Source organism: Ambystoma mexicanum, chromosome 10 (genome assembly GCF_040938575.1).
Source record: "Ambystoma mexicanum isolate Mex_15411 chromosome 10, UKY_AmexF1_1, whole genome shotgun sequence".
Lineage (NCBI taxonomy): Eukaryota > Metazoa > Chordata > Amphibia > Caudata > Ambystomatidae > Ambystoma > Ambystoma mexicanum.
The window spans coordinates 1,648,590,715-1,648,617,616 of NC_090932.1; the positions used below are offsets into that span (position 1 = coordinate 1,648,590,715).

The following is a 26,902-nucleotide window of genomic DNA, read 5'->3' on the forward strand; positions in this document are numbered from 1 at the left end:
AGTTATACAGTCTTATACATGAAATGTATTAATCAATAGGGAAATTGCCCAACACGTTTAGAGATATAGGCCCTCATTCCGAGCCATGCCGGTAAGTATCGGTACTTTCCGGCATGGCGTAAAGTACGACATCGTGCTGGTTGAAGACCGAAAATTTCGGCCCATTTCGAGCCCTCAGACACGCGCTTTCCGCCATGCCGGAAAAGGACCGTGCGGCCTGCCGCAAAACCCCCCGAAAAACCCCTACCGGCATGCAGCGAAACGTAAAGTACAACACCGCCCTGTAAGCATTAGCGTCAGTGCATAACGGTGACCGTAATTTACGGAGACCGTAAATTATGGTCACCGAAAAAAAAAGGAACCGGAAATTACGACATCGCACAGGAACGGGAAGGAGAGCGGCGGCCATCTTTAAAGACACAATCCATTGCCATCCTCTGCTGCCAGCAGCCCTGTGAGGAAACTAAAGTTGGGAACCGGACCAGGCACCGCAGGACATGCCGAAAGCAGCAAAAAGGGCGGCGGATTGCATCCGCAAGCAGAGATTCTGCCCCGATGAACTCCAGGCCATGGTGGACTACCTGGCAGAGCATGCCGATGTAGTCTTCAGCAGCGACATGCGGAGGGAGTCGACCCTCTGCAAGAAGACCATCTGGGCGGCACTGGCACAGAGGGTGAGCGCTGTTGGCAACACCCCCCGCACCCCGAGGGACTGCCGCAAGCGGTGGGACGACCTGCGGGTGCGGGGCCTCCTCTCCAGCAACCGCAGCCAGGCCCTGCAGACGGGAGGTGGCCCAAGTACCGCAGTCCAACTTGAGCCGTGGGAGGAGACCTGTGCTGAGCTCATTGGCACTGAATCCATTGAGGGCGTGGGGACCATGGAGTGCGGGGGAACGACTTCTGGAGAAGGAGGTGAGTGTCAACAGTGTACACTGGCAATGTCCATTGCATGATGTAAACTGACCCAGGGGCCATCAAAGGCACCCTCTCGTGTTGCCCCTCCCCATCCAACGCATCCCCCCATCCAACAAATGCTGAGGCAAATGCCGCCTAATGCTGGACCAAGTGCGAGTACATAACGCACATCAACCATAGTGCATTGACTTGCACAGCCCATCATGCACACTGTCCAGCGTGGTAGGCATAGTACTAGCCAAAATGTACATGACCAGGGCACAACGAGTCACTCCCAAACATGTATATATGCCATCACCATGCACATGTACCACTGCCATAGCTACCCCCAAACAGAACAAACCGTAAATGACCGAAATGTCCATGCAACCATGTATCCAAATAGGACATTGCACATACACTAATGTTGTCCCTCTCTTCTACCCCCACAGGCACAGACCATGACAGCACAGAGCCCCAGGGAAGCCGGCCAAGCACCTCCGTGGGTACTGGCAGGGTCAGGCCGAAGCCAGCAGCAAAAAAACCCACCACCCAGCCTACGGAAAGGCCACTTGAAGCTGGCAGACCAGCAACCCACACAGCATCTGCTGCAGCAACTGTGCAAACCCCTAGCTCGGCACAGTCGAGCGTCTCAGGGGAGGCTGCTGCCACCGCACCGGATGAGTGGGAGCCCAGCCCGCCACCCATCCAGGGGCCCATGTCAGAGGACGACCAAGACAGTATGCACAGGCCAGAGCCATGCCTCGTGGCCCTGGCGTCATGCAGTAACTCCGGGGATGCACCGTCACCTGTGCACAGACTGGAACTTGACCCGCAGGGGTATGACGCCGTTCCCCCCAGTCCACCCATACCACCCCCTGCAGAGCATGCTGGTGCAGGTGGATCCTCAGATGGTCTCCATTCACTTGACCAGCACCGAGTGCACCAGTTGACTGATCTAATTGAGAACTACATTGAGGACAATCGCCAGGCCAGGGCAGAACTGCATGAAGAACTTAACCAAATGCGGCAGTCCCTCACCGACTGCACCACCAGATTGTGCGACTCTATGACGGACAGCACGACCCGGCTATGCCATGTCCTCAATCGCATAGCAAATGCCCTTGAGGCAGGGCATCAAAATACTGACCCACAGCAGGAGGACACGTCCGCGACCAGTGAGGCCATGCAATGCAGCCCGGAGAGATGCACTTGGCGTTCCTTGCGTCAACGGGATTTGCCTCCCCCAGACAAGGGGGGCAAGAGACATTAGGCGTTCCTGTCACATGTGGGCCCCACATCCTACATGGGACGACTGCTCTGGAGTTGGGGGGAGGGGGGTATGGTGTGTTCTGGAGTTGGGGGGAGGGGGTAGGGGGGTGATGTTTTCTGCAGTTGGGGGGAGGGGGGAGGGGGGTGATGGTGTGTTCTGGAGTTGGGGGGAGGGGGCAGGGGGGTGATGTTGTGTTCTGGAGTTGGGGGGAGGGGGAAGGGGGTGATGGTGTGTTCTGGAGTTGGGGGGAGGGGGTGGGGGGGTGATGTTGGGTTCTGGAGTTGGGGGCTGGGGGAGGGGGCATGGACAGTTGCTGATGTAAGCACTATTTTGTTTTATTTATCACAATACACAATTGGTGTTGCAAACTTCAACCGTTTTGGACATTCATCATTGCACATTTGTTCATTGACAACTGCCAGTGCATGGTATGCGCGAGTCCGTTGCCCTGTGTGCCCATGTCATGACACCCTCTACTGACTTGTGTCCTGGAGACCTTGTCCACTGTAAGTACAGAGCATTACATGTCCCTCAAGTGCACAGCCTCAACGAACCTTTGTTGGCACTACACCCATCGCCTTCACCGCATCGTCCTGTGGTTGTAGCAGTACCATGTCAGGGGTGATAGCCGCTCACATAGGGATGCACTTTTTGTCCATCTGGCTCGCCGGCACATATGTGCATCACGCAAGCCTGGTGACTGCTTCATCTACACGCTTGCACGGGTATGGCCATAGTCTGGTTGCCCCATTGGCCTGTTCAGGGGGTTCATGACAGGGGTCATGTGGCTTGCTGTCATGGGACAGCCAACAACAGCTGCATGTGTCGCCAAATGAGGTGGGTGTGTGGACTGTCATGGTGGAGAACAGTACTTGGCTGTCATGGCAGGGTTTCAATGATGGCCATCTGGACATGTCCATGGATGTATTGGGCACGATCAGGGACACAAATATGTGTCTGATGCAATGTAATGCAGTGGGGTATTGTGTCTACATGATGGTCCGTGAATGATGGTGTGGACATCTTGGGGTGCATGTTTCTTTGTTGCATGCTGCTGTCCTGACCTGATCATTGTGGTGCTGTGCACTGTGTACATTCTTATTTTGGTGTGATGGCTGTAGTCTGTGGATCATGGTCACCATCCTGCTCTGATCCATTCTATGGTGATTCCCAACTCTCCTATGGGGTTGCCATGCCGGTGACGTGATATCGTACCCTTGCTGCCCTCCATTAATTTCACTCCCAGGGAGGGTCTCCAATGTGGTGCCAGGCTGGGGGATGCCACATTGTGCATGTGCAGTGTGACCTTCGATAGGCGGTTACGGTTGTGGTGTCCGCCAATGAGTGGTGCTGGTGTAGTGTGCTTAGCCCTTGTCAGTTGGTGGAGATGTAGTGTGATGTGGGTGCCTTATTCTGGCAAAGTGGGAATCTGTTCATATGTGCCATTGCACTGGTTCTGTGACAGGTTTGTTGTCGGGGTGAACACCGTACTATGGCTTCATCGTTTCAACGCAGTTGGTTCATGCAGGCACCCACCCCGTGGCACCAGTGCACTTGCATGACACAGTCAGACGACTCAACAGCCAGCCAGACAGGTCATCCTGCAGGTTGGGCCATGTGGCGCGGTAGCGTGGTGATCAGCTGGCCCCTTGAGTCATGTGTAGTTGTTTGTTGTCGGGCCCACCCATGTGTGCGGTTCTTGGTAGCGTTGGATTCCATCTGCACGTAGGGGGAGTGGTATTGTTTGCAGTTGCTGTCCGCAACGTGCATGCCAGGCCGGTCCACATACGACCTGTGGGTGCTGTCAGGGGCACCATTGTCATTTGGCATGCCTCCATTTGCATTAGGTCCAGCTTTACTGTTGTGTATCTCATGGGTGGTCCATGTTGCGGATTGGTGGACCCTTGTGTGCTTGGGGAGGTGTAACGGCACTTGTATATGTGGCCGCATAATGGACGGTTGTGACATGCCACTGTGTGCTGGTGGGTGCCTTTGGCATGGGTGTGGGGCACAGGCAACACCATCACTTGTGCCGGGTTGGCACTGTACATTTGTATGGTGCTCGCTTTTCTTGTGTCTGTGGCGCAATATGGTGGTGACGGTGTCACAGTCTAGGTGGTCAGGGGTGTCTATCTGGTAGGACTTCTCCTAGAGCGGCCGGACATGCTTCGTGTGCATGGGGGCTGCTGGGGTGGTAACGGAGGCTGCACTGGTGCTGCATGCAGGGCCTGTCTCTCCCCTCCTTCCCTCCTTCTACCCCTGTGTCTCCTCAGTAGGGGGGCGTGGTGTTGTTCCAGGGGTTTGTGTGGTTATGGCCTTGCTTATTCGATTGGTGTCATCTTGGTGTGTGAGGGGGGTGGTGTGTGGGTGTGTTCCTTTTCTGCTGTGGCAGACTCCTGGCCTCTGTCTGTGTTGCATGTGTGCACCTGTGGCTCTGGGTCCCACTGCTCAGGGTTCTTGACTCCTTCTCTGAGATGCCTGTATGTACTCCATGCCGATAAGGTACTTTACGGCCTTGGGGAGGCCGTCATTTACGTGTGCTCCTTACTTGAGATCAGCTCCGGTTTACGCCATGCCGTTAATTTCGGCATAGTGGGGCGCGCGCGCGACCCAAGAACGTAAATTACGGCATTGTAGTTTACGATGCCGTAATTTACGGTCTGAGGGGTCAGAATGGCATGGAGCGGAAAACCATGCCGGTAAATCATTACTGGCATGGTTTGTACCTTACCTCCATGCTCGGAATGACCCCCATATTCTCTTCTTCAGGGGCTGAGAGATATATTCAGACTTAGAATCTAGTTAAAAAAACAGTCAAACATCATTCTTAATTAGAGAACTACTTATTTAAAGGTATACTTATTTAAAGGTCCCTGTCAGCTTTACAGGCTGCAACATGAGATTAATGCAACAGCCAAACCCTCACTGAGGCTGCTACCCCTGGGCTATTGGACTGCCATGACTCTCCTACCATTTTCTGTTTGGGTTAGTTCCCTCCTTCTTAATTCACCTGCACTTTCTTCTCAGAGAGTACTCTCAACTCTCCCTGTTACATACTTATTAGAAGCTTTATCTATACTCACCTCTACCATCTAATTACCACTCTAAATTCCTTAACTACTGGTCTCCTATTTGGTTGAAAGTCATACCTGAGTGTATATTTGCATTTAGTTGAAAGTCAAACCTGAGTGTATTTTTGCATTTAGTTGAAAGTCAAACCTGAGTGTATTTTTGCATTTAGTTGAAAGTCAAAACCGAGTGTATTTTTGCATTTAGATCAAAGTCAAACAGGAGTGTATTTTTGCATTTAGTTGAAAGGCAAACGTGAGTGTATTTTTGCATTTAGTTGAAAGTCAAACCTGAGTGTATTTTTACATTCAGTTGAAAGTCAAACCTGAGTGTATTTTTGCATTTAGTTGACAGTCAAACCTGAGTGTGTTTTTGCATTTAGTTGCAAGTTAAACTTCGGTGTATTTTTGCATTTAGTTGCAAGTTACACTTCGGTGTATTTTTGCTTCTAACTTTGGCCATTGATTGTAACCTGCTAGCCCAGTGACTGTTCAATACTGCTTTACTTGCTTACTCCTCCCTCTGCCTCCACTCTTTTCCACTCATGGCGCTTTCTGTCTCTCCCATCTATTCCAACTGCTTCTCTATCAACTATCCTTCCCTTCTCATTAAGTTTGAAAAAAAAGAAATTTAAAAAGGATATCTTGGCCCCCAACCCTGGTCTCCCTATCGCTGATACCTATACCAGCGCCTCTTCCAAAAAGACCCTCACTGACATCCTCTTTGTTGTCCCTTCCCTGGATCTATGGACCCCCATATGATCTCTGTGCTTTGCCCTGTCTCCTCCTCCCCCATTAATGGTGGCAAGATTGACCTACGCCTTTTTGGCAAGAATATCAAGCCTTTGCTGACAGGTCTCAGCTGCAGGTAGAGGCCCTCGAGGTTCAAGGCAAACATTGAAGTCGAGATGTGGGGTGTTCAGTTTTGTTGGTGAGGAGCAGAATTATGGGCCTCATTATGAGTTTGCTGGTCCGGAAACAACGTGTCTGCCTGCCATGGCTGCTGGGCCCAACAGGTCTGACCCTGCCGGGCGCAGCGGCCATGGTAGGCAGACTCCTCATGGAAACGCTTGCCCTGTTAACAACAGTGATGGCGCTTGCGAGTCCCCACTCTATGGGACTCTATGAGAATGGGGACTTACATTTTACTGGTGCCTGACTTCCCGGGCCGCCGGAGTTGTAATCTCCCTGTGTCACTGGGAGGTCAGGCACAGGTTAAACATTACGAGTCCGACGGAAACCCACCGATAGTACCAGCAGGTTTACCGTCAGACTCATAATGAAGCCCTGTCTTGGTGGTGTTCAATTTAAGGCAGGTGCAAAGCACATCTGTGAAGATCTGCTCTCCAACCTTGACTCTAACATTCCCTCTGTCCTCATCCTCCTCAATCTCACTTCTGCCTTCGACACGGTCAACCATACCATCCTGCTCAACCATCTCTGTGAAAACCTGGGTATCACTGATCAGGCTCTGGCCTGTCTGACCTCTTTCCTCTCAGATCGACCCTCCCGGGTCCAACTTGAGTCCTTCCTTTCATATATCTTCCTCTCTACCTGTGGTGTTCCCCAGGGGTCTAACCTCTCGCCCTGTCTTTTCAACCAATACCTGGCAACTCTCGCCCACTGCATTGCCACTTTCTGCTCAAATTTCCAGTGCTACGCTGACGACACTCAACCCATTTTCAGGCTGCTCTCTGCCACCTCCTCTCCCTCTCTCATCTCTGATTGCCTAACTGCCATTCAAGATTGGTGTGCCGCCAATGATCTTTGTCTGAATGCCAGCATGACGGAGATTCTCCTCATCGGCACACCTTCACCATCCTTTCCCCTCACTCTCTGGCCGGCCTTCCTTGGCCCTCCTCCTAGCCCCACCGGCGAGGCTAAGAACCTCGGGGTCATCTTTGACTACACCCTTTCCTTCTCCGCCCACATCTCTGAGGTCTCTAAAAAGTCAAATTTCACACTGCACCTCCTCAGAGGTACTCTGCCTTTCCTCTCCTTCCCCCAGAAGCTCATGGTATCCAAAGCTCTGGTTCTCTCTAGCTTGGACTATTGTAACAGTATCTTTCTAAATCTACCTGCCTCTACTCTCCGCCCTCTGCAACTAATCCAGAACAGGACTGCGAGACTTGTCCTTGGCTTCAAGCCCTGGGATCGTATCTCTCCAGCTCTGAAATCTCTCCAATTGCTCCCAGTGGATGCAAGGATTAAATTCAAAACCCTCTGCATTGACCACAAGGCTTTCTGGGGCGTGGATCCAAAATACCTTCAGCTATCCCTCTGCAAATACCTCCCCTCTTGAGCTCTTCACTCCTCTACCTCTAACTCCATCCGGGCAATCGTTTTTCAAAGAAACGAGCTGGGGGTGGATCTCTATTTTCGGCTGGGGCCTCCCTCTAGAACAGCCTCCCTGTCAATGTAAAAATTGAGCAAAATTGAGCAGAACCATCTCTGGTTCCGGAAGACCTTCCTCTTTGCTTCTGCCTTCGCTCCCCCTCTCCCCTGCTGATCTGCTCTCTCTTGGCGCTGTGCACCTGGCCACCCTCTGTCCCCTGGGCCCAGGTACCTGCTCACCCTGCCACCCTTCTGCACTGCCTCCTGGCCACTCCTTGCACTGGGGACTGTATCTGTACCCTTACAGCCCCCCATTTTTTTTTTCTTTTTCTGCACCTGTTCCCCTCCCTTGCCTAGTCGCGCTCTGAAACACGACCGCGATACAAATAAAATATCATATCATATCATATACTGTGCATTGGAATAACAGTCATAAGCAGCACAAAGGAGAGCGAATGTCAAATAAACATTATTTATCAAAACTGGTCATTTTTTATCTGGAAATAATAATATATGATGTATGGTGAAACCATTTCGAATTTAAATTTGGTCTTATTTTAGCAAATCATTTCATGGTTGGGAGAAGCTGAACAAGGCACCAGTAGTATGTTTTCCAATGGTTTTGGGGTCTCTATGGCCGGACATTGGTGCTTTTATAGGTTAATCATGGTCAGGGACAAGTGGTTATACTTGACCTGAATTATTTATAAAACAGAGTTGTATCATTCTTACCCTTTCGGTATTAACTGGTCTCACAGGATAGTAGTTAGCTTTCATTAACATGATGAGGCATGTGTGTTCATGATTCCATGACAATAGTTCCTCCTAGAGTAGGTGTTTCACTGACTTGTTTTGCCACATCCAGGCATGCTTGATTATACAAAGCTCGCTGGATTGTTGTGTGGTGAAAACCTTTAGATTCCAGTCTACTTCATCCAACCCATCCCTTGCAGCCTGTGTAGGGAAATCACAAGACCCTTCCAAAACTCTGTAATGACAGGCAGGTGTAATCCGGAAAGGGAGATGAGGTCTGATGGCGTCAGCAGTGTTTCTTGCGGGTCTTTCATCTAGGGCACTTCAAGAGAACTGCATACAGGACACTGGCAGGACGATTGGGAGATGGAGGAAGCCTCTGTCTTTCATGTTGTTCTGCTCCATTTGTCCTGTTCTGTTATTTACTTTATGTGTAACTCCATCATTTGTTATATAAAAAAAATGGTAAGACCTCCTTACCTGGCATCAGTGTTCGGTTCCTCCCCCCTCGTGACACACCCTATTTCTGCCTGTTACGCCTGCCCCTGTGATCACCAACATTACTCATCATCTTCCTAAAACCACCCCTTATCAGTGCTTCTAAGGGGGTCTCATGCCATGATCTTGCCAGGCTTACTTACCACCCATCCAATTTTCATCTGTGCCAGCCTTCAAGGGACTTTACCTTTCACTCTATGTTCTTAGACTGTGGGCAGAACATAAAACAAAATATAAATCCTTAACCCTCTCACTGCCCTATGTCTTTCTGCCCACTCCACCCTGCTTCCCTGTTTAGTCAAGCTGATGCTGCCACAGGTGTGTCCAGTAGATGCAGGTCAAGAGTGCAACCTTTGCGTGTAGCGTTGCCTTCCTCTGCTTTCATCCAAACCTTGCAGGCAAGACCTCTGCGCTCCACTCATAAGACCTACCCCCTACTAAACATGCACACGAGTAAGTCGTCCTAGTAGCATCAAAAACAACTACAGATATTGTTTCAGCTCCGAGAAGGCACTAGTAAAAAAAGTATTATGACATCGGTTGGGCCTTTGTAGCCTAGCAACCAATTGAGGACAGCAATGATGGCTCAGCAGATCCTGTAGGTATGAAAAGATGTAGTTTCTTTGGATGGGATAGTAAAAGTCATAGGCTGAATTGGGCCAAATACTGGAGGAATGGATGGCTCGCTGTACACTACACAGATCTTCCCAGGAGGATTATAAGCTACCTTTAGGCATTGCTTTCCTACCACCCTAGGAGCAGAAACATCTCTACAATGCCATGAGGGCTGAAAAAGATGCTCGTGACCCTCTGGGGCTGCTGCCTCCTCAGCTTTCATCTCCTCACAGGTTCAAGTCAAGGTAATACATCTGTTATCTTCTGTGTAATCTGCATTCGGTGGCCAGCATAGGCCTGTTCATAGGATAGCATCCTGAACATGTTGGTAACCGCCACTCCCAGGCCAATGAACAGAAGTACTAGCCCCTATCTGTGGGTATCCCTCACTGCAGCATCGCTTAGCCAGTCCTTGAGTACAGCAACTACTTTATATTGAAGGCCCATGCGTCAAGCGGGCTATAAAGCAGTTAGATCACCCCACAGATCAGTCTGGCTTTCAGGGTAGTACGGCTCAGAACATCACATGTCAGAAAGTGGCTCTGTGGCAGTCATTTACAGGCTCTGCAGAAACATGACAGGTTTAAAAGAATTCCATAATGTTATGATAGGTCAGTACACCTCTACTGGAGACACCACCAAGTGGTAATGGGGCCCTCTGATCTGTGGATTTCATCCCTTGGGAAAGTCTATGTACTCCATAGCCGGGAGGCTCTATATTGAAATCTCTTGAGTGATGCAAGGAGAGGGAAGTGTTCTCTTGGTCTGGTTGCATAAAGATCAGAGATGCTGAGATTCCGATTCTGGAACCATAGACATCCTGGCGAAAGTGTGTAACCATTCCAGGAATGGAACTTCAGTGACAGGCTTTGCTTGTCAAGCTTGACATATCAGCCAAACAAGCCCTGAAATACACTGTTTGTGAATGTCCGGAGCAGCCGACCAGCATGCATTGGATTCCATCTTATCCAGTTACCATGGAGGGGTTAAGAACACTTTCAGGTTTTTAAAGCACTTTATTCATTTTGAGTCCCAACTACAGAATGAGACAACCTGGTGGCCACTAAGATGATGGTCAAATACTGTGCTCAGAGTATATGAACACAGTCCAAACAAGGAAAAATAATCCCTAGGTTTGACCGCCCATTCCAGTGCATACATGTTGTGGCTGGAATCCAGGGTGCACACCCTTTGTACCATACAAATGTATAGAGGAGGGAAATGGAAACAAATGTAGCCTCAATATGAGCCAAAGCAGAAATTCTGGTCTCCAAGTCACAGATAGCCATTGAACTCTATATCATTGCAGTCACCAAATCCGCATTCTACCACACCACCTGGAAACACGGAAACGATGCATCCAAGTACTGGCAACACCTCACTGTGCTGCTCTGAGTATGGCAGTAATAATGTCCTGGCTTGGATATCATGATGAAGCAGGGCTCTGCACATAAATACTGCCAAGCCTGCAACGAGTACAAAACCTCACCCCTAAGACAACCAGTTTGGGAGGGAATCACATGGATAAGGAATTACACCATAGGGGCCCCTAGCAGGTCTCTGGAGGAACCCCAAACACATTTCAACCCCACATTACTAGGCTGCATACACATCACAAGCATATCAATGCAGTGCACTACAAATCTCTTTTTATACTAGGGCCAGGACGGTCATCCGAGATAGTCACTATGTTAGAAAGATTGCAACTCGGTATTCGTTTGATGGAAACCCACACCAAAAGATCATAAAGCAGGCATTTTGATCACTTCAATTTACAGGCGGTGCTGGCCATTTACAATGGGTCACGTGGACTCACATCCGGTGCCCTGTGTACAAGCGGTTCTCTAGGCAGAGCTGCCTTAACCTGGTTGTGAACAGAAAATGCTAGAAGAGAGTAAGGACTTCACATGCCCAATAATTTGTTGTCAGTTAAGTGCAAATTGTTAGCAACAGCTTTAACAGGTGGAGGGAAAGGTGATTGCATAGGTCAACCATATAATATTTCAAAGTGCCTTGTCTTTCTGCTAGGGGTACTTCACATGCTGAACAACACAAGGGAAGGGCTTTGGGCCATTTCAGCCCATTCTCCGGCCAATTACGTCTCTCTACTGCACCTTCCGACTGGGGATGGTGTCGGTAATATAAATTGGGTACATGTTCACAGTGGACAGAAGTGATTGCATCACACTATTTACAAAATGGGAGCCCTGATCGCCGTTGATGCTAACAGCCAGTTCAAAACTGTGTACAAATTGGGGCTCCTTACCAGTTTGTCAGCAATGCAGCGGTGATTCCACCTCCATGAAATTACTGTTACTGAAGAGGTGTCAGGCGTAATTACCAACATCTAACAACTTAGCGGGAGCACACACTCACCATTGGCGGAAACAGTAAATCCGTCTGGGGGAATTACTGCTGAAAACCAAGTACATGACAGTAAATCCGACTATAATCGGTGGATTTACCGCTGAGCTTTAAATCTGCTGGTGTAAGTTCCGCCAGTGGAATTATCACAGATGGAAATAACGGAATTGTAGGGAAAGGAAGTACCGTGGCAGCCATCTTTAAAAACACAATTCATTGGAAATCGAGCTCTAGGAGTGCCATCCATCCCCAGAACAAAGCACAATCATATCTGCAGGGAAAGGGAAGTCAAAGGTGCCTGATATGCGGGTACGTAAACACAAATTTAGAGACCAGAAGCTAGCAGTCCTAGTGGAGCAGGTAATGGCCCATTCTGAGGTGCTCTATGTGTCACAACAACGCAAGACCAACCAGCAGAAGAATGCCATCTGGGCAGACATAAGGGCAGTAGGCCATATCCCAAGGGACACGGCTGACATGAAGAAAAGGTGGAACAACCTCAAAGCATGAGTCTGAACCCTCATTTCCATCCACCGCAGGGAGACAGCTGCCACAGGTGGAGGAATAGTGGACTCCCATGGGAGGAGAGGGTCAGCAGCATCCGCCACATGGTGGACCTGGAGAATGTGGATTTGGTGGAGCGAGCAGCCAGGGAGAAACTGGTGAGTACATGAATGAATGATGGGCCCATTGCAGAACAACCCTAATAGCATGTAGACATGCACACACTGCCATGCATCCAGGCAACAGTAACCCTAACAATGCATGGCCCATCCATGTGAAACTGCAGGTCATTACATCATGAGTCATGGAAACTGTGATCCCCCTTAAATCACCAGCAAGAAGGATGACGCGAGGGCATGACATACGAAACTATCGCCATTGAACTGCAAGTAACAAGGACAGTCACACATCTGCATTACACATCATAACAACCCCTTCTCCGCACACCGGTCACTCATGCACATACACCATATCAAGCATGGAAACAAACATGAAGCTCACGTTGTTAGGACTGATTTTCTAAACTCTAGCCTGGTGGACAGATGTATAGAAGGCCAACCTATATTGTGACAGGACCATCTCTGAGAAACTGTAGCCAAACCAGTTTAGGTAGCAGTGACAGGCGGTCTAGGCTAAGTTCTGAGGTGTGAGCTTGTAAAGGGTCCACAATGAGAACACACAATGGGAATCACAGATTACACTTAGAGAGGATGTAAAAAATACAGTTATTTATTCATGGCCAAAACACACTTTAGAGAAATGACTACTAGCAGGTAGACTTATTACACAACATTATCAAACGAAATAGATATAATGTCATAATACACATCAGAAACTCCTGCAAAGGAAAGGTTAGACAAGTATTATGCACTTATGGTCCACAGAGAGGATCCCTAAGTGAAATTTTCCAGCACTACGTTGCCTGGGGCCTTGTGCCCAATAGGTCAGGTTACAGTTCCACAGAAATTAGGATGCAGGAAAACATGCATGTAGGGTCTCTGGGGTCCAGTGAAGGGTTCTTAGGGTTAGGGTCCAAGTTAGACTAATGCCCTAAAGTAGCCCCAACAGTGAGATGTCTTGCGCACGCAAGCAATGGCAAAGCCAAAAGTGTTAGAAATAAGCTTTATTATAAGCCCATTGACTTATAATGGGAGTATACGAGTAGGTTAGAAACTCTGGAACTTACACCCATTAAACACATTTTTCCCCAGACTTGGCAGAACAAAGGAAGAGTGCCGATGTTGCTTTCCCACTGAAAGTCACAGTCCTCGATTTCCAGGGGATGCAGGTTCGAGCTGATCTCCGATTTGTGTCTTTTACTGTTGCAAGGGCTCTCGATCGAAGAATGCAGATGCCACCCCAGCTTAGCTGTAAGAGCAGGGACCTCTCTGGGCCTAATCCGAAGTCGATTCCTCCCCTGCGATTTTAGACAATCCCGCACAGCTCAACCACAGCATATCCTGGTCGCTGGGTTCCATAGGTTTAAAAATTAATCGAAGCACATTGCACAAAACATTAAATGAAACAAAGCAATACTCCAAACATGCCCATTGGCTACCCCTAGACCAGGTAGGCATAGCCGAGGAGTCGCCCTTTGTCTGCCCTTTTAACAAATAGAGACCCCGCGAGGAGATCTCTTTGGACCTCTCCTGTATGCTGTAAGGAACTCAAAGTGGCAACAGTAAAGACAGACACAAGTGATCACAGTTCAAGGGTGTTCATTAAACTCTACGTAGGTTGGAAAATGCTTAAACTAAACCTAAATCTAAGATGGGAGCAAGCATTGTGATGCATGTGTGTGCCTCCCACCCCATCTTGCCCCCGTGATGAGTGTGTGGCCCACTGCCTCTTGCCCCCTGTGATGCATGTATGTGCCCCCACCCCCTCTTGCCCCTTATGATGCGTGTGTGCCCCCAGCCCTTCTTGCCCCCCGTGATGTGTGTGCCCCCACCTCCTCTTGCCCCCATGATGCGTGTGCCCCCCACATCCTGTTGCCCCCTGTGATGCTTGTGTGTGCCCCCACCCCCTTTTGCCACTGTGATGCGTTTATGTGCCCCCCCAACCCTCTTGCCCCTGTGATGCATGTGCGCCCCCACCCCTCTTGCCCCTGTGATGCATGTGCCCCCACCCCTCTTGCCCCTTGTGATTCATGTGTGCCCCCACCCCCTATTTTCCCCATGATGCAGGTGTGCTCCCACCCACCTCTTGCCCCCTGTGATGCAGGTGTGTCCCACCTCCCTCTTGCCCCTGTGATGTGTGTGTGTGCCGCCCCACCCTCTTCTTGCCCCCCCGGGATGCATGTGGGTGCCCCCCACACCTCTCTGGCCCCCCGTAACATTGCTGTGTGCCCCCTACCCTCCTCTCTTGTCCCCCCCTTTTTCATTGCTAGAGTTGTCTTTATTCACAAAGGGTTCACCATCAATTACTTTTGCCAACGCTTGGATTTTTATTTTTGGACACATTGACTATTGGGCCTTCACCCCCTCAACTCACATGCTGGGCCTTCCCTGGATCTCCCACTCTGGTTGGCCCTGAATCATTCTGTGCCTATTGTCTTCGCGAATCCTTGCCCATAGCTTGAGGTGTCACTGTGGACTGCATTCGTCAAGTAAGCAAACCGATGCTTCGGAAAAAGCCCACCACTGTGATGGTCCATGAGGTCTTTTCCCCACTCATGAGCCGGCACCACCACTCCTCTTCGTCGCAGCAGTGCAAGTCTCTAAACAGATGGCCCAGGTGTTGCGAGCGTGGAGTTGCCACTCCCGTGCATTTTAACAAAAGGTGTTTAATTGTTTCGATCCTCTCTCGCAGAAGACAAAACCTGTACGATTTTGATTGCGATTGATTCCTTCTAGCCAAAATTTCCCTTCTGTGTAAGAGATTCAGACAAATTCTTAGGAAATTTTCACAGAGTTTCTTGTCCAGACTTTTTGCTAGGTAAGGCTTGAGTTTGTTCACCTTAGTCAGATTCGGGGGCAGCTCTTGTGTTAGTTTTGTCAAGGATGCTTCTTCCAGCGTGAGTATTCAATCTCTCTCCAGGAGGCGTTTTTTAACTTTTACTGGGCTATGGATAAGTTCTTCTTCCGAACTGCCCACCTAATGTAGGAGCTTTTGGATCCGTGCTGCCCACTCCTGAAGCATTTTGCAAGACCCTTCTTGGAATTCCTGATTTATTTCCTTCAAAATGAGTGGTGGTGAAGGAAGTAAGGTTTTGCGGTAGAGCATTGTTTAGTTTTGTGCCATTATAGAGGCCAAAGATTGCAAGGAGAGTTCCCTCCTTATCAGTGCAATTGGGAGGGATTGGGGGAGGTTAAGAACCTTTCTCCAGTATAACCCTTCTAATCTTGGCCAGATACCGGCGGGTAGGTGAGGTAGCGCTTCCGCCCCGTAAGTTAGACTTGGTGTGACTTTCTATTTATAAAAGATTTTCACTGTTTTATTTTATTCTCTGTTCTTTTCCCTTCTCCCTTCCCCCTTTCTCTCCCTCTCCCCCCCTTGTTACTTTTTTCTATGCACTTACTCTATCTGAATGGTCCCTGAACCTAGTATGATAGTATCTTTGTTTGTCTCCCCCCCTGCCCCTCCAGCACTATCTGAAATGCCGTCAGGCCTAGTACGATAGTCACTTGTTTTGTTCCTCTCCCCCCTTCTCCTCCCCTCTCCCTCACCTTGTGTAATTCTCTGGTCTACCAGAAATGTTGTCAGGCCTAGTACGGTAGTCACCTGTCTGTTTCCCATTTCCTAACCTATCTGTGTCTTGGCACTTGCAGCATCTGAAATGTCGCTAGGTCTAGTATGATAGTTTTTGTTTCACATTCTTGTTGGTAATGGCCTGTAAGGATGTTTTGTATTTTCCCTTGTGCCCTCTCTTGTCCTGAAGCGCTTTGAAACACATTGTGTATAGGTGCTATAGAAATAAACCATCATATCATATCCTATCCCATGACTGTCAAAAAGCTTGATGTTTAAATCACCACATAGAATAATGTGTGGACATCTGTGGGCAACAAGGACCTCGTCGAGCAGGTTAATTACAGAGTCAATAAACCCATCGTCATCAGACATATCACCATTCCAATATAAATTCAAGATCACAAAAGTGGTTGGTGGTTGGCCCCTATCATCTGATTTTTCCAATATCAGGAGTTGTACAAAGATACTCGGGTTATAGACCTCCTTAACCACAAATTCCCTCCCCGAAGCCCGGTTGGGAAAGCCCTGTTTGTTGTTTCACGCTGTCTTACTTTGCTCCCTGCTTGCTTGGGAAGTTCTTTCCGCTGTGGCATCAGCTTCATTTCAGTGTAAAACTGTAGCTGCTCTTCTTTGCTGTGAAGCCTGGGTGGGAAAGCTCTGTTTGCTGTTTAACAAAGTGTTAGTTTGCTCCCTGCCTGCTTGGGAAGTCCTTTCCGTTGTGGCAGCATTGGCATCAGCTTCATTTCAGTATAAAAACTGTAGCTTCTCGCCCTTGCAGCGATATCGAGAATACTCAGCAGAAGGCATCAGGAAAGATGGTAGCACTGTACCCACTCATGAAGACCAACTCCATGCCCCTCCCGACAAAGATCAATGTCTACAAGGTGATCATCAGACCTGATGTATGCCTCCCCAGCATGGATGACCTGCCATGAGCAACACCGGAAGAGAGTCTTCTGATAGTCCAGAACAAGGCCCTGTGGATAGCTTCTCGAGCTCCACTCTTCACAAGGATAGCTGACCTTCACAGAGAACTTGGCATCGAGATGTTGGACGAACATCTAGCGAAGCTGAGCAAGAACTTCTGCCAAGGACTGGATTAGAACTTGAACCCCATAATCAAAAGACTCACTGCCACCACTGCAAACACTTTCGACCGTTACCCGCGGCTCATCACAGCAAAGACCCTGTGAAACCAGCCCTACTGTGACAAGTCAACACAGACCATGAAGAAAACGAACCCATGACTACATACTCGACCCGAGCAGCTGGAGTAATGAGGCTCAAGCCTCGGTATCCAACAAATCACTGCTGATGGATAAGAAGAAGACAGAGCCTTGCGGCAAAGCACGGGTGGGAAAGCCCTGTTTGCGGTTTCACGCTGTATAACGTGTGGTTTCTTCCCAGATTTTTGCCGGATAGCTGGCCACCTGTATGGTGTCTGTGGTGTCCTTTGTGAGCACGGGTGATCACTGAGAAGCTAGCCGTGTCACTGTAGCTGTGATTTTGGCTGCTTGTTCTGCATCTTGCTCCATAGTGTGCGTGAAATTTTGGGTGAACGTGATGAATAGGTGACTTAGCCTCATTGAGAGCCGGCGACAGTACAGCTGTGGCTGGTTAATTATTTATTTATGAAACTCACCTGTGACTGCACTTCCATTCCAATCAGTGCGAGGGCCACGTTGTGTGACAGCGCATAAAGTATTGTAAATCTCAGATTCAAATGGAACCTCTCCACTGTTTTTGTTCTTTTGTATTCACATATTTATTGACACATAAATACACATTACAACCAGAAAAACATTTTAAATATATATATATATATATATATATATATATATATATATATATATATATATATATATACACACACCCCTGCCCCCACATACATCCCTCTGCACTAATTGACAAATTGTTGGTTCCCTGCTATTTCTCGGAACCCTTGAACATTGCCTTTGTTTTGACATTTGGGCATTATTATTCTCCAACTGCGAAGGCTGGTTCGCTTTTTACATTGGAAGCCATCGTAGCTGACTCACGGAGCAGGGAGTATGGCAGCTCCCTAAGCCTGTCGGGCGTGCCCTGGTCATGAACTCTTCAGCACTGCATTGTTGTGTTGTTGCGCCTTTGACTGATCGAATATTGTTCGTATTTTAACTGCGTTTGAGCCCATTGTAGGTGCATTTGCAAGCATTACTGTTATTCGTTCTTTAAAGGAATAGTGCGCTCAAAAAATATTATTGTCCCGAGCGTTCGGGCATGTGGTTTTAAGCATACGTTGATCGATCATAAAAACATTTCCTATGTACCTTATCGTAGTTTTCCTCACTTTTACACATACGAAATCAGGCAGCAGGGCGCGGCCATCTTATGCTAATCTTATCCGTTTATCCATAGCCCTAAGGTGAACTGCCCTGGCAGCACTAAATCATATCCCCCATCCCTCAAGCTGACATCACTAGCCGCGTATGGCCCATTTCACAACGCCAATGCACGTCTCGTGTCAACGTTCTCTGCGCTCCAAGTAAAGACGTGTCTCCATGGAAATGGCAGGACGCCTCTTTCCTCAATAAGTATAAACAGACCGCTTCTAATCAGACAACATCAGAGTTGCTTTTTTAAGCGTTTCATTGTCTTTTTTTGTGTATCCTGTGGCTTGTTTCTGCTCTGTTCAGCTATCTTCATTGCTCGTAGCCCATCGAACAGATACTAGTACTATCATTACTATCTATTTTAATGTTGTCTTATGATGGCAGCAATACAACCCTACCATTACGAGCTGGAGTATTCCGAGGCGGAATTAGTCGAAAGAGAAAGATGTGGAAAGGATGGGGCTTCAGATGACAGTTGGGAAGACGAATCACTGGATCAAGAGCCTGAGCCTAGTCGCATGGACGACGTCTCCACCTGGTGTACCTGCAATCGGTGCGAGGTCATGCCAACCGAGCAGGAGAACTGCTGCTGCCGAGAAACTCTGGATGCTCAGCCTACATATTAGAAGAAGACACACCACCGATATGCGTTACCGAGCAGCATGACTTTAGGGCAGCCTGCCTCACAAGGTCCGTGTTGAGGATTATGATGGTGCTTATGCACGCACCTCGCGCAACAGTTCGTCCTCGCAATCCAAGTAACGAGTAAGTGTACTCTAGATCTGATGTCACTTAGGCCACCGAAATTTCATGTTTGTCTCCTATATTGTCATAACTTTGATCTATCACCACCAAATTAATGTAGTCTTGCAATTCTAAACATCACACGCAAATTGGGGAAATCATACCGGTCATCTTATGTGTCTTTCATGTACAACCAAGAAACAATATTTCTCTGTGCCCCATACGTTACGGAATGCACAGCTGTTCACTTTTGTAATGTGTCTACACTTTAAAGCACAAGTTGATTGATCCATGAGGTAAAATTTGTACTGGCAACGATGCCATAGGATACAAGATTGCATTTTGATACCCTTATCATGTTAATTTAAATACAGTTTGTATCTTTCTCTTCCACAGGTGTTACAGGCTGGTGGCCTATCGTGTGTTTACATGGTGGCTTCATGGAAGGCTCGGATACCGCGTTCGAAGAGTAATACCCACCTGTGTTGTTGGTGCCATTAGAGCCACATTCCCCAGTGACAGCGGTCAGTGCAGGGGATTTTCCCACACTGTGCTGCAACCTGAAGTATACAATGTGTAGTACATTTGTGCCATCAACATCAGCAACAAAATACAATACAACTGAACTTTTATGAATAGTTGTTTTAATTTTTCATTGAATCAAGGACACACTTACTTGTCCTGGCAGGGCTGGTAGGGTGGGAAGGCCAAGGTGCCAAACAGCATGTACACTTCAAAGGTATCTTACGTGCAGGGGCCATTGTACACATGGCTTCCCTGGACCCACTGTCTCCAGGCATGCTCCCGTGAAGCAGACCGTGCCTCTGCAATCCACATAAGTGTGTCTCCATTCAGCAGTGTTCCGGCCCTTTTCTGCATGCCTCTTGGCCATCTCCCCCCCTTCCAGTATCAATGGCAGTTCGCACCTGTGGCTGTGCCCTCCGCAGGGGGCTGGCAATGGGGCTGGCAGGGCGGGAACGGTCAAGGTACCAAACAGCATGTACACTTCAAAGGTATCTTATGAGCAGGGGCCATTGTACACATGGCTTCCCCGGACCCACTGTCTCCCGGCATGTTCCCGTGAAGCAGACAGCACCCCTGCAAACCACATAAGTGTGTCTCCATTCAGCAGTGTTCCGGCCCTTTTCTGCATGCCTCTTGGACATCCACTCCCCATCCAGTATAAATGGCAGTTCGCACCTGTGGGCGTGCCCTCACGAGGGGGCTGGCAGGTCTGGAATGGCCAACGTGTCAAACAGCATGTACACTTCAAAGGTATCTTCCGCGCAGCGGACATTGATCACATGGCCTAGCCAGACCCTGTGTCTACTTGCACTCATTCACATACACACCCACTTTTCTAATTCTTTATGAATCCCTTGATATTTATGATGCAAACATCTGAGAGCACTGAAAGTCATCTCGTCATTGTGCTACCTGTGAACATCCGTGAGCACTGAAAGTCAGCTTGTGATCGCGCCACCTGTTCTCATGCTACTAACTACCTTGCTAGCTGAATCTAACTGTTTGTTAGTCAAGTTAAGGGCAGGTCACATAATCATAATCATCTCTTTTTGATCTGTACATTTCTATCTATTTCGAACAAATGTACCCAGTAGTGTAATGTTCGTTCATCGGATTGCCTTCACCATTGTCTTCTGTTTGATTTGTTCTGTTCTCAATATACAGCAAATGTCATCAGTGTAAATTGGGATAGAATTGCATCTTTCAAGGACCATGCCTATAAGCATGTTTCCTTTTGATGCATGAAAGTACATTCAACGGACGAGTAACACGTTACGATTTGCGTCACATCAATCAATTCTGTATTAAGTTATCCTAGTGTATAGTCGAATTTGCTACACAGGTTTTGCTTCTGCGACCAAAACAAACATTGCATAGAAAAATGATGATATAATGCCATCTTTCTCACGCATTCAAGCAAAACATTTTGTAATTATGTGTACTTTTTTTATAGATTTTTCAAGAATGCCTGCTTGTATGGTTGGCGGTTGCCGTTCTAAGACCCATAACAAACCTAAGGGCACAAAAATGCATACATTCCCGAGGAATATAGCTCTAATAAGAGAATGGGTCAGATATTGTGGACTTGCGCCGGGGGAACTTGAAAGTAGAGCCCCGGATGTCTTGGGGGACTTTCGATTCCTGCATCTGCAGCCTGCACTTTACCAGGATATGTACGACCAATCGCAGTACACAAAGAAACATCAACCCAGAACGTCTCGTAAATTGCTTCCAAATGCAATTCCAACTCTATTCATGCACATGCTGGACCAGGTAAGTCCCGGATGATCAATTAGCTGTAGGCATGTGGGCACTGAACAGGTAACAACATGAACATTTGGTGCTTTCAGTGTAAATGTTTCTTACTAAACTTTGCATATTTACCAAATGGTATTACTTTAGAACTATACCACATTTTGCTAGACATCTGTCCCTGGTTTTAGGAGCATCATAGAAACTAATTATGAACATAGAAAAGTATGCCATAGTGCCCTTCGAAATAAGCATAATCTTTTTGTGACCGGTTGGTTCACATATTAATCCTTTTAGGGGAGCATATTGACTGAAGCACAGACCATTGATCGTGACGACATCACCGACACGTCCAGTATACCAATGGTGAGCCATACAGGCTTTCAGAAGTTCACATTATTGAGAGTTGGATCATCCCACATATATAATGCAAATCTATTTTCTACCTTTACAACTTCGTGACAATACACTGAAAATGAAGGAGCAAGATTCTGCATCCATTTCTTTTCAGGAGTCACCGACAACTTCGAGCGCCTATCAGGTAGTTTTATTTCACTTTTCGATTATGGTAATGTATTATGCATGGAATTTTAAATAATATGAAATAGTTTACGTATCCTATCATTTGTTTACATAATTCTTCATTTATGGGTTTTTATTTATGTGTACCATTGTCTGCATCCTATTGTCTCTGTTCAGTATCACTATTTTCATCCGTATTAAAACAAGTACTGTGTTGCAGGCGGATGCTGGTACTTCGACTACAATGACATCATCCTTTGGAGCAGGTCCAGAGTATGAGGTATGCGTACTGACAGTTCCCTTGAATGAAAGAAAGTAAATCCTACATCTGATACTATAAGACAGTGACATTCATGTAAATGTGCAGTGTTTCAAACTTTATCATTTCAGTTCTAACGTTAGCATTTCTTCCCTAATGCAGAATACAATGCAAAATGCTTGAGTGCACCATTACAATCAGTAGGTTTTGCACAGTGATCTCTGATCGAGTACACTTGCCATCAATCAGGTGAAATTCAAAATGTCTATTTTGACTAAATGACGTACACTGTTTACAAGGGCATATATGTAAGCGATGTGTGCGATGAAAGAATTTGATTTCAAATACGATTGATTCTTTTTAATTAATATTATATTCAAGGGATGTATACAAGGTTGGGTATTAGAAGAGGGGGCACATGGATCAGAGGCAGTGGACCAGCTTGCTGGTGCGGTCGTTACATTGAAGAACACGGTTTCCAGAAAATCAAGAAAACAAGAGTAACTTATAAACTATTTCCTTTACAAAAATTCTTTTGGGCTGGTGTTGTCTTCATAACATGTTTTTTTTAATCTAAAGTGCTATATACTGTATGTTGGATTAACCTTGGACATGTTTTTACAACCCATCGCCTAGAGGCCCAGAAGGAAAAGAAGTATAAAAACACATACAACAAATGAAACCAAAGATGCTGCTTGCCAAACAGATTTCACCATGGAGCAAGTATTATTTGAGGCGCAGCGTGGTCCAGTCATTAAGCAGACTTGAGATGCTCATGCCCAATGGCCAGAAAATGAATTGAATGTGACCGGCGAAGAAAGCAAGGTGTCTTTGGACGATTGCTACAGTGTGAGAACTCCACAAGATGAAGAAGAAACTGAATATAAGGAAGATGCTTTTGAATTACTCAGTGACCACTTCACACAATCTACACCCGCAAAAAAAGGGCCACCCAATAAACAATCGACATTGATGGTTTCTCCAATTCATGTGCAAATAACACAAGCTGAAATAACAGACACTGAAGCCTCAACGCAATTGACTGAGGAACTTGCCAAAGATCTCGACTTCAGTGTGTCTAGTTTGCCCGATATGTCCACCACAGCTGAGTCACAAACCACATTCATGCAGGACTATAGTCTAATAAAGGAGCACAAATACATTGGGCCTCATTACGAGTTTGGAGGCAGCCATGCCCTTAATAAGGGCATGGCTGCCTACAAACGTGGGTCCGGGTCTGTGGTCCCTGAATGGGGAAATACCGGGCCATTCTGACTTTGGAGGGCCCAGTATTTCCCCATTCAGGGAACCCGGACCCAGACCATCCCCATTCCCATTTGAAGATGTACAGAGCGGGTCCCGCAAGGGGACCTCGTAATAGGGTGGAATTGGTTTAATGGCGCTGGCACCTTTACCAGCGCCGTTAAACCCATTCCGCCAGGGTTGTAATGAGGCCCAATGTATTCGACAGCTGCCTGGTACAGATTATACTGATGCTGAAATGTGTCCATCCAGTGAGGGGGAAAGTATGCGGGAGCCATTGGTGAATGTGACTCGTGTATCACAAGGCACTAACCTGAAAATCCAAGCCAACTGTGCCCTGCTCCATGCTACATTTTCATGGTCAGCTCAACCGATGCTGGGAAAAGTGCCAGCTGGAAATCTACTGTGTGCAGCAGCTTTACTTTTCAGTGGCTCTACTTTTAGTAAATTGTCTAGCTTCTGTCAATTTGTAGGACTTCAGTTCCTTGCTAAAACGCAGTACTATAAATATAAAAGAGAATTTGTATTCCCCACTATTAGTGAAGCCTGGAAAATTGAACAAATGTCAATTGAAAGGACATTCTCTGACAAACGGTTCAGGCTAGCTGGAAATGAACAGTGTGACAGCCCCGGATTTTCAGCAAAGTACTGCACACACCACTTTCAGAACATGGAAACTAAAAAAATTGTGAGTTTGGTGGTCGTGCAGGTGTCCGAATGTAAATCCTCAGTGGCCATGGAGAAACATGGTTTTATAAAATCCCTCGAAGATCTCAATGGAGGGGAATGCAACTAGACCTCATAGCCACCGATAGACATGTTTCAATAGCCAAGGCCATGCGAGAGCTGTTTCCAAACATTTGCCATCAATTTGATGCATGACACGTTGCCAAATCAATCAATAAAAAATCACAGCTGCTGGTAAAAAAAAAAGTGTTCTAAAATATTTTACAGTGGTCCCAGTCTTTGAGCAACCATCTTTGGTGGTGCTCCAAAACTTGTGATGGGTCTGTGGAAGTTCTACTTGAAAAATGGCACTCATTGATGCACCACTGTTCCAACATCCACTCATGGACAGAAAGCCTATGTTTTTCACCAATGTGCACATGGTCCAATATCGGAGGAGCAGGAACGCAAGAAGAAGTGGTTGGTTCCATCTTCACCTCCACCCAAAGCTCTTGAGAAGATTGTGTTTGATAAAACTCTATCAAGAGATCTGAAGGGACTCACAGAATTCTGTCACACAGGAGATTTGGAGGTGTTCCACAATATGTGCCTAAAGTACAGAACCAAGAGATTGTATTTCGGCATAGACGAGATGCATTATCGAACACTACTAGCGGTATTAGTGCATAACGAGAACATAGGGATAAAATAATCGAGAATTGCAGGAAACCTTGGGATGCTTCGTTACACAATGGCCTTTGCAAAAAGAAGCAAAACATGGGTGGTCAAGCAAATATACCAGGAAATGTAATTCGATTTTGAGAAAGATCTCACTTTGAATGTGTTGGACATGCATACTCATGGAATCGCTCATGATTTTGTTCCTAGGACACATACATTGCCACAAAACATTGCAAACGTGCCCTCTCCACCGAAAGCAGACATTGTGGAACAGTTCACTTCCCGGTTCAAATGATTAGCTGCTATTTATATGTTCAACAACGTTTATACATTTAGAAAAACACGTTTTTCCAGCCTCTGTCAGCTTTTATTCCTCTCCTAGAGCGAAACTTTTGTGCTGCTTTACTTTAAGGTTCTAGGGTCTGCACATGGAGTACCTATATTGTGGCTGAGACAATATGAGACCTAATTTGTAGAAAAATATAGTTTGTACACTTGTAACGTGCGATCCCCAGAAAAAAGTGTACAGTCAATTTTCCAATATGATTTGATTTATTTATTTTGTTTGTATCCCGTCCTTCATGTATTCATTTCATACATTTGAACCTTTGCACTGTCCTTATTGCATATTTTCAATGTATACTTCCATGTATTCGTTTCATACACATATATACAGTTTCATGTTTTAATTATCATTGAATGAGTAATCTCCCAACACGTGTTTCCCCACAACTTTAGTTGTGGTTCCTCAGGAGAGATTCTAAACCAAAGAAAAAAAGAACATTTTCTAGTTTGTTTCATTATGCAATTGTTGACATTACACCAACAGCACATGTGTCCATTTGAAGAAGGAGGACCTTTTTACTTATACTAAATGTGTCCACTCACCCTTGTTTTTGTTTTCTTGATCTTGGTTGATATTAAGGTTGTTCTTTTCATTCACTCTTTTAAGGTAGGTTAAATCTGTGAAAAAGTGCACATAGTGACTATTTGTTTGCTTAAGCCTTTGTTTTCAATTTGCTTACTAAGCTCTATTTAAAAAATAAATGAAAAGATATTGGCTCACTATAGACATGGGGATTGGTCTTTTTAATCAAAGAAAAAGCATTTTGACATGTACTGTCAGAAGTATTCTCTAGCTTCCCCATGTTTACTATTCCGAGCTAGTTATTAAAAAAAGCCTCAAATGGGCAAAAGTGAAAAAAGAAGATAAATAGAATAGATGGATAGGTGAAAGCACGGGATGGGGAAAGAAGAAAATTAAAAAGTGTTACCTTTTGATATTTTTGAATCTGTCTCCCACAACAAGGTACGATCGCCTTGGTGTTCTCACGATTCGAGATGGATCTAGCCATCTTGTTTCCTTGCTTTTTATAGCTCGCAACGCATTGCGCGTGATGATGACATCGCGTTAGCGTGCCGCGATGATGTCATACGCGTCAATGCGTGCAGCGGCCATTTTGAAATGGCAATTCTAAGATTTAGCTGTATGTTTACTTCTGGGCATATGAATGGTTAAATGATCCATTATACATCAGCGAAAATACAACATCAAGGGCAACCCAAAATTCAAACCCAAAGCAAGAACAACAACCAATACTGATACACCAACACAATCATCAGATACAGAAACAAACAGTGAATCAGAAAAAGAAAGCAGTACCAAACCAAGCACGTCCACAGATTCTCAAGACCTTTCTTTTTTAGAGGAATTTCGAAGACACAAACTAATAAACAGATCATATACTCAACAAACAACTATCTCGAAAGCAACCTCAAATCAAAACATCAGCGGAAATACTACGATCGGTTTCCCAAAACCACAAAACCAAGAGGGGGAAGAGAGGAGGATCAAACAAACAAACGTACAGGACAAGGAGGAATGCAAACAAGATCCAAAAACAGGGAAAACAGAGAAAATGTTTGTTTCATGAGGGTAAGGAAAGCTCCATAATCTTGCAAAAAGGGATTGGCCAAAGTGACCAGTGGTGTGGCCCATGCTAAGGCGTTCCCATCCATATTAGAGACCATAAATCCCACCTTGGCATGGTCTTTGGAATAGGTGCTAGTACCAAAAGTGAAGTGGACTACATATTGGTAAGACGGATTTCTGAACTCTGAC

At 46.6% G+C, this 26,902-nt stretch overlaps 1 protein-coding gene across 1 annotated transcript in view; it reads left to right on the top strand.

The window, feature by feature from the left end:
• Positions 1-9,394: 9,394 nt before the first annotated feature.
• The window catches only part of LOC138493376 (neurofilament heavy polypeptide-like), a 578,692-nt gene continuing 561,184 nt past the window's right edge, over positions 9,395-26,902 (top strand). The window contains exon 1 of the mRNA XM_069620415.1: positions 9,395-9,680. Coding sequence (XP_069476516.1) covers positions 9,617-9,680 — 64 coding nt within the window. The 5' untranslated portion in view covers positions 9,395-9,616. The remainder of the gene's footprint in view (positions 9,681-26,902) is intronic.